The sequence below is a fragment of the Sapajus apella genome, unplaced genomic scaffold, assembly GCF_009761245.1.
Source record: "Sapajus apella isolate SASKATOON/1434 unplaced genomic scaffold, GSC_monkey_1.0 scaffold144, whole genome shotgun sequence".
NCBI lineage: Eukaryota > Metazoa > Chordata > Mammalia > Primates > Cebidae > Sapajus > Sapajus apella.
Window position 1 is genome coordinate 1102646 of NW_022437084.1, and position 8644 is coordinate 1111289.

The 8644-nt window shown below is 50.1% G+C and overlaps 1 protein-coding gene across 1 annotated transcript in view; it reads left to right on the plus strand.

Annotated features, from left to right (window-relative positions):
- Nucleotides 1-8099: 8099 nt before the first annotated feature.
- The window catches only part of CUNH19orf84 (chromosome unknown C19orf84 homolog), a 3085-nt gene continuing 2540 nt past the window's right edge, over nt 8100-8644 (plus strand). Inside the window, exon 1 of the mRNA XM_032264406.1 lies at nt 8100-8444. Within this exon, the coding sequence (XP_032120297.1) occupies nt 8410-8444 (35 nt within the window). The 5' untranslated portion in view covers nt 8100-8409. The remainder of the gene's footprint in view (nt 8445-8644) is intronic.

An 8644-nucleotide genomic window follows, 5' to 3' on the forward strand; every position in this document is an offset into this window, starting at 1 on the left:
AGAGTTCAAGAGTAGCCGTGGCAAAAATGACTAGATCTGTGACTAGAAGAAGGTTTTCAGGGCGAGGACTGGAAAAGCTGGAGACCGCGTGTGGGTCTCAGACCCACAAATCTAAAGAAGCGTAAGCACATGCTGGGATGGAGGAGGCGGGAATGCTTTGGAAAGGGAAGGAAGAACAACAAACTTACAACATGCTGAGCATTCTGTGGTGGCTCACACCAGTAATTCCAGCATTTTGGGAGGCCGAGGTGTGCGGATCACCTGAGGTCAGGCGTTTAAGACCAGCCTGGCCAACATGATGAAACCCTCATCTCAACTAAAAAAATACAAGTTAGCCAGGTGTGGTGGCCCGCGCCTGTAATGCCAGCTCCTTGGGAGGCTGAGGCAGTATAAATGCTTGAACCTTGGAGGCAGAGGTTGCAGTAGCCAGGACTGCACCATTGCACTCCAGCCTGGACGATAGAGCAAGACTCTTTCAAAAAAAAGAAAGAAAGAAAAGAAAAGGAGGCCAGCACGGGAGTTTGGATTGTGCCTGTGAATAGCTACTGCACTCCAGCCTGGGCAACATAGCAAGACCCTGTCTCTAAAAAAGAAAAAGAAAAGGAGTCCAGGCGCAGTGGCTCATGCCTGTAATCCCAGCACTTTGGGAGGCCGAGGTGGGCGGATCATCTAAGGTCAGGAGTTCGAGACCAGCCTGACCAGCATGGAGAAACCCTGTCTCTACTAAAAATACAAAAACTTAAGTGTGGTGGCACATGCCTGTAATCCCAGCTACTCAGGAGGCTGAAGCAAGAGAATCGCTTGAACCGGGGAGGTGGAGGTTGCTGTGAGCCCAGATCGTGCCATTGCACTCTAACCTGGGCAACAAGAGCGAAACTCCATCTCAAAAAAGAACCAACAGAAAAGTTCTTATTCAGGGCGGGGCACAGTATGCTCATGCCTGTAATCCTAGGACTTTGGGAGGCAAGGCAGGCAGATCACTTGAGGTCAGGGGCTCCAGACCAGCCTGGCTAGCACGGCAAAACCCTGTCTCTACTAAAAATACAAAAATTAGCTGAGTGTAGTGGTGGGCACCTGTAATCCCAGCTACTTGGGAGGCTGAGGCAGAGGAATCGCTTGAACCCGGGAGCTAGGTGTTGCAGTGAGCCAAGATCAAACCACTGCACTCCAGCCTGGGTCACAGAGCAAGACTCCATCTCAAACAAACAAACAAACAAAAAAGCAAACAAAAAACAGAAAATGTCCTATTCAACATCGGCTAGGTATCATCTATACAGAAAAGGTCATCTTTATTAAATAAGTCATACCCCCACCTGCAAGTTTCAGCAGCAAAAGGGCTCTGCAAAGAGTTTCTGCCATGGTTTGAATGTTTATGTCCCTCCAAAATTCATGTTGAAATTTAATCCCCAATGCAAATAGTATGAAGAGACAGGGCCTTTAGGACGTGATTAGGTCATGAGGGCTCCTCCCTCATCCATGGGATTAAAGACTATAAAACAGGCTTCACACAATGTTGCCCCTTTTTTGCCCTTCCACCTTCCATGTAAGAGAGCCACATCTTGGAAGCAGAGATCAGGCCCTCACCAGATAATCTGCTGGTGCCTTGATCTTGGACTTTGCAGCTTCCAGAACCATTAGAAATAATTTTTTTTACTTAATTTTTATTTTATTTATTTATTTATTTTGAGATGGAGTTTTGCTCTTGTTGCCCAGCCTGAAGTGCAATGGCGTGATCTCTGCTCACCACAACCTCCGCCTCCCTGGTTCAAGTGATTCTCTTACCTCAGCCTCCCAAGTAGCTGCTATTATAGGCATGTGCCACCACACCTGGCTAATTTTGTACTTTTTAGTAGAGACGGGGTTTCTCCATGTTGGTGAGGCTGGTCTTGAATTCTCAACCTCAGGTGATCCATCTACCTCGGCCTCCCAAAGTTCTGGGATTAAAGGTGTGAGCCACCGCACCTAGCCAATTTTTTTATTAAATATTATCCAGTTTGTGGTATTCTGTTATAGCAATATAAATTGACTAAGACAGCCTAACATGAAGATCCTGCCCCAATCTCATGAGAGCTGAAGAAAGCACTGGCAGTGCTCACAATGGATTTTGGAACAGGCAGAGATGAACTCTCCCAAGTAGTAATTCCCACACCTACATCAATAGCCTCCAGCTCCAGAAAAGCACCACATTAATTTCTTCTTCTTTTTTTTTTGAGACAGAGTCCTGCTCTGTTGCCCAGGCTGGAGTGCAGTGGCACAATCTCGGCTCACTGAAACCTCTGCTTCCGGGATTCAAGAGATTCTCCTGCCTCAGCCTCCCGAGTAGCTGGGATTACAGGTATGTGCAACCACATCTGACTAGTTTTTGTGTTTTTTTAGTAGAGATGGGGTTTCACCATGTTGGCCAGGCTGGTCTTAAACTCCTGACCTTGTGATCCGCCCAGCTCAGCCTCCCAAAGTGCCAGGATTTTGCAGGCATGAGCAACCACACCTGGCCTTAAATTTTTTGTAGAAATGGGGTCTTACATTGTTGCCCATGCTGATCTCAAATTCCTGGCCTCAAGCAGTTCTCCTGCCTCAGCTACCGAGAAGACAAGGATGACAGATGTGAGCCACCACACCCAGCCCACATGTATTCCTTGTTTCCCAGACCTCTCTGTGTGGATACCCTATAAGCACCTTAACATGTCCGAAACACATGCATTATCCTCCCATGCTCTCCTAAATGCTCCCAGCCTGAAAGCACTTCTTGCCCTTATATCCTTGATCTTAGCTTACCATGCCACCATTGACCAAACTCGAAATCTTAGGGACAACTTTGACTTGTCCCTCATTCCACATGTTGGCAAATCCCAGCCATTCTTCCACCTAAATATCAGGTGGTGCTGCCTCCTCCACCCTCCCAGCTCCCGCTAATCCTGATGTTCTATCACTTGGACTGTGTACACATATGTACATTAAAAGCAGAGATGCCCACGTGCCATGGGGTTTAATGAGAACAAGCTCCATGCTGAGCACTTTATATACATGACCATGTTCGAATGTCATAGCAACTCTGAGTGTTATCAGCCAGCCCCGAGTGAAACTGAAGCTCAGAGGGGCTAAGCAAATTACCCAAGGTGACAGCTTTTCAGGGGCAGAGTCAGTATGTCACATCACTGAAGCATGTCAGTTGGACTCCTCGCCCATGATCTGTACTTTCTTGTACTTCCTCTCATTACAATGAAGAACTAAGGCTTAGGCCGGGCGCGGTTGCTCACGCCTCCTATCCCAGCACTTTGGGAGGCCCAGGTGGGGGGATCACTTGAGTTCAGGAGTTCGAGACCAGCCTGGCCAACATGGTGAAACCCCATCTCTACTAAAAATACAAAAATTAGCCAGTCCTGGTGGCGGGCGCCTGTAATCCCAGCTACTCGGGAGGCTGAGGCAGGAGAATCACTTGAACCCAAGAGGCAGAGATTACACCATCGCACTCCAGCCTGGGCGAAAGAACGAGAGTCAGTCTCCTCAAAAAACAAACAAAGGTGACCCCCAAACCTTGATGCCTCGACGGGGCTGAGAGGGGAGAAGCTAGGTGAGCGCATCTAAATGTGGGGAGGTTTTAGAGAAGGGAGCAAAGATGACCTCCTAGACCTAAAAGAGGAGAGGTCACGAGGTTAGGGGAGGCAGTGGGAGGCGCCCACCTTGCCCTTGGAAGGGTCCCCAAGTGTAAGGGGTTGAATAAATGGGAAAGAGCAGGAACCCCAGGATCTCCAAGGAAGAAGGGGGACAGGGGAGGAGGGGGAATTAAAGAAATCTGTGAGCCCCTGCATAAGGTCGAATCTTGGAACTCTGAGGGTCTAAAAATCAGTAGGGATGGGGGGTGGGGAGTGAAAGGAAAGGGCTGGTTCTAAGCGGTGGATGGGTCAATGGGACTCCCCATTGGGCCAAGGAGATGCCGAGAGGGATTCTCCCCTCAATAACACAGGGTCCTCTCTCCATCCAAGCTCCGCTCTGCATCTCCAGGCTTGAGCCGGGTCTCCCGGACGCTGCCGTGACCACCCGGAACAAGGGCAGACAAAAGCCTCAGCAAAAACGCCTGAAGAAGGCGCGGAAAGGCGCTTGCACACCAGAGGGAGAGAGCGAGGCTGGCGGAGTCCGCAGGGTGGGGATTCAACAGCGACGCGAGCTCTCTGGCCAATCAGAGCCGAGGATAGTGGCTCGCGTCGCGGAACACGAAGTGGGCAGGACTCTAACCAATCGCCTCCGGGTTCCCTACAAAGCGGAAGTCTCGCTCCCACCACCTTACGCAGAAGTTGATTGGTCAGTTTTCAGAACTAACCTGTCAATTTTGGAAGCTGAGGAAAGGGCATTTCTGTAGCGACATAAGGTCCCGCCTCCTTTCTTCTAGCCCTGCGAGGGCACCGGGGTCGGGGCCCGGGCAGAAAGAGCATTAAAGGGGGAAATACGTGGTAAGCAAAGAGGTCAGACCCTTGAAGTCAGACCCTGATCTCAGTAATAGGTGACGCAATAAAAGAACAAGCTAGAACAATCCCATGACCCTGGACTTGAGCAGTGAGCGCCATCTGTCTCTGGGATCTAAAGTAACCGGATGGATAGACCCAGACTTGAAATCTGGAAATCCGGGTTCTCATCCGTCTCCAGGAAAGAAAAATAAGCCAGCTCTCTCGGCAAAAATTCTATTCCAACCAGACGGTGCCAGCAACATCGTCCAGCATAGGGTAGCCCTGGTGCTAGGGATTTCTCCTCCTCAAAATGCAATGTTGTGGGCCAGGCACGGTGGCCCACCCTTGTAATCCCAGCACTCAAGGCAGCAGGATCACTTGAGGCCAGGAGTTCGAGACCAGCCTGGCCAACATGGGGAAACCCCATCTGTACTAAAAATACAAAAATGAGCTGGACGTGGTGGTGCGCGCCTGTAATCCCAGCTGCTTGGGAGGCTGAGGCAGGAGAATCACTTAAGCCAGGGAGGCGGAGGTTGCACTGAACTGAAATTGCTACTGCACTCCAGCTTTGGCGACAGAACGAGACCGTCTCTAAATAAATAAATAAAAATTTAAAAATAGCCTGTAATCCTAGCACTTCGGAAGGCCGAGATGGGAAGATTGCTTGAGGTCAGGAGTTTTAGAACAACCTGGTCAACACTGACAGACTTCTATTAAAATAAATAAATAAATTCTTTTAAATGCGGGTTAAATGAGTTCAGATTATTCATTAAAATAGACCTCCAGGCCGGGCGCGGTGGCTCAAGCCTGTAATCCCAGCACTTTGGGAGGCCGAGGCGGGTGGATCACGAGGTCAAGAGATCGAGACCATCCTGGTCAACATAGTGAAACCCCGTCTCTACTAAAAATACAAAAAATTAGCTGGGCATGGTGGCGCGTGCCTGTAATCCCAGCTACTCAGGAGGCTGAGGCAGGAGAATTGCCTGAACCCAGGAGGCGGAGGTTGCGGTGAGCCGAGATCGCGCCATTGCACTCCAGCCTGGTTAACGAGCGAAACTCCGTCTCAAAAATAAATAAATAAATTAATTAATTAAATTAAATTAAATAGACCTCCAGTCTGGTCAACATTGTGAAAGCCCGTCTTTACCAAAAATACAAAAATTAGCTGGACGTGGTGGGGGGTTGGCTTCTGTAATCCCAGCTACTAAGGGAGCTGAGGCAGAAGAATCACTTGAACCGGGGAGATGGAGGTTACAGTGAGCTAGCTGAGATAGTGCCACTGCACTCTAGCCTAGGTGACAGAGGAAAACCCCGTCTCAAAAAAAAAAAAAAAAGAAAAACCCCTCCATTTTACAAAATAACTTACATTCCCCAACACTCAAGGTTGTGAAAAACCAGGAAGGACTTAGAGAGGGCTGCAGATTAGAGGAGTCTAAGGAGAGAGGATGACTAAATCCAGTGTGGTAGTCCAGATTGGACCCAGGACCAGAAAAAAAGGACATTAGTGTAAAAACTGGTAAAATCCAAATAAAGCCTGCAGTTTGCCTAATAGGCCTGTCAGTTTCTTAGTTGTAATGTACCACGACAATGTAAGATGGCAGCATTAGGGGAAGCTGAGTCAGGAGTAGATGGGAACTCTCTGTATTATCTTTGTAACTTTTCTGTAAATATAAAAGTATTCCGGGCCAAGCATGGTGGCTCATGCCTGTAATCCCTTGGCACTTTGGGAGGCCAAAGCAGGAGGATGTTTTGAACCCAGGAGTTTGAGACCAGCCTAAATAAGGCATCCCATGTGGTGGTGTGCGCCTGTGGTCCCAGCTACTCAGGAGGCTGAGGCAGGAGGATGGTTTGGGCCTGGGAGGTTGAGGCTGCAGTGAACCATGATCACGCCACTGTACTCCAATCTGCCTGGGTGACAGAGGGAGACCCTGTCTCAAAAAAATACACAAAAGAAGTATTGCAAAATAAAGCATTTATTTAAAAATGTAAAGACCTATCCCTCTCCACTTAGCTGATTTTTTCCAGTCCCTGAATTACTATGCTTGTTCTACTTTCAGAAGCTGTTCCCTCCCCAGGAATATCCAGTCTTCCCATAACAGCCTTTCCTAACCACCTAATCTACTTTTTTTTTTTTTTTTTTTAAGGGGAAGCTTTGCTTTGTGACCCAGGGTGGAGATGCATTGGTAGGGAGCTGGCTCACTACAACCTCTGCTTCCCAGGCTCAAGTGATTCTCCTGCCTCAGTCTCCCAAGTAGCTGGGACTACAGGCACTCGCCACCATGCCCGGCTAATTTTTGTATTTTTATTTATTTTATTATTATTTTTTAGATGGGGCATCGCTCTCTTGCCCAGGCTGGAGTGCAGTGGCGCAATCTGAGCTCACTGCAACCTCCGCCTCCTGGGTTCAAGTGATTCTCCTGCCTCAACATCCAGAGTAGCTGGGATTACAGGCATGTGCCACCACACCCAGCTAAGTTTTGTATTTTTAGTACAGATGGGGTTTCACCATGTTGGCCAGGCTGGTCTCAAACTCCTGACCTCAAGTGATCCACCCACTTCGGCCTCCCAGAATGCTGGGATTACAGGCATGAGCCACCGGGTCCCGCCCCTAACCACCTTATCTACTGTATCTCCCTGCCTCGGTGCCTCTGTACCCCCTTGCCCTAATTTGACATCTTCAGGTACTTATTCTTACAGAATATATGCTACAGATGTCTTGTCTGTCTCCCTTACAAGCATGCAAGTTTCCTGAGAGTAGGGACCATATCTATTCTGTCCCCAGCGGGCAGCCTGGAGCCCTGAGCATAGCAGGCATTGAATAACTATTTCTTAAATGAATGCATGTAAGAATTATAGCTTCTCAGCAAAATACTGTCACAACTACCAGCAGTAACAATAAGTCTCATTTGTTGAGACTAATTGTCCAGATTCTGTGTTTACTAATTCACAGATAATATCACAATAACCTGGATGGTATTATTAGCCCCATTTCTCAGATGGAGAAACTGAGGCATACTGACTAGAAGGATCTAGAGTTACAAAGCAAGTTAGAGACATGGCACCTCGAATGGCTAAGACTCCCAGACCATCTACCATGCCCTCTGTCCTGGGGAGTGTCCACATGTCCAGATTTCCCTACCTAAAATGTCCCTTGAGTCCTAAAGTATGTGTCTTGAGGATATTGCAGGAATAGAGAGAGAGAGAGAGAGAGAGAGAGAGAGGAGGCAACAGGGGTCTCAGGACTACTGTATCTGAGAGGGGAAGGGGACTGGGGACCCAGAGTCCGGGGTCTAAGGGAAGAGGTGCTGGAGGAGCCTGGGCTCCCGGGTCTGAGGGAGGAGGAGCTGGGGTCTGGACTCCTGGGTCTGAGGGAGGAGGGGCTGGATCTGGACTCCTGGGTCTGAGGGAGGAGGAGCTGGGATCTGAACTCGGGTCTGAGGGAGGAGGGGCTGGGGTCTGGACTCGGGTCTGAGGGAGGTGGGGCTGGAGGAGCCTGGGCTCCCGGGTCTGAGGGAGGAGGAGCTGGGGATCTGGACCCTGGGGTCTGAGGGGGTAGGAGCTGGGATCTGGATTCGGATCTGAGGGAGGAGGGGCTGGGATCTGGACTCCTGGGTCTGAGGGAGGAGAAGCTAGGGGTCTGGACTCCTGGGTCTGAGGGAGGAGGAGCTGGGGGTCTGGACTCGGGTCTGAGGGAGGAGGGGCTGGGGTCTGGACTCGGGTCTGAGGGAGGTGGGGCTGAGGAGGGCCTGGAGGCCTGCGGTGGCGGTCTTGAGGAACTAGATCCAGGTTCCGGCCTGCGCTCTTTCCTTCGGGGTTCCGGAGCACTCCGCGAGCCACGCCCCATTCCGAACCCGGCCGAGCCCCGCCTCTCTCGGCCTGGGCCTGGGCCCCTCCCCAACCTTCCCGGGCCCTGGAAGGATCTCGGAGGCGAAATTGCTAGAAGAGACTTCAGAGGACCCCAGTGGTGATGGAACAGCCAAAGGACGGGGCTGGGCCCGAAGGGTGAGACAAACGAAGACCTCCTGAGAGGGGGACGGACACCCAGAGAGAGGAGGAGACAGAAAACCCGAGAGAAATGGCGCGCTGAGCAGACTCGCGTAGAGAATCAGAAAAAACAAAAAAGGCCCAAGTACCGTCTCGTAGAAACAGAATCTTAGAGGCTCTTGGTGAAAGAGTTGAGCGAGATATTTAGAAATAGGCGG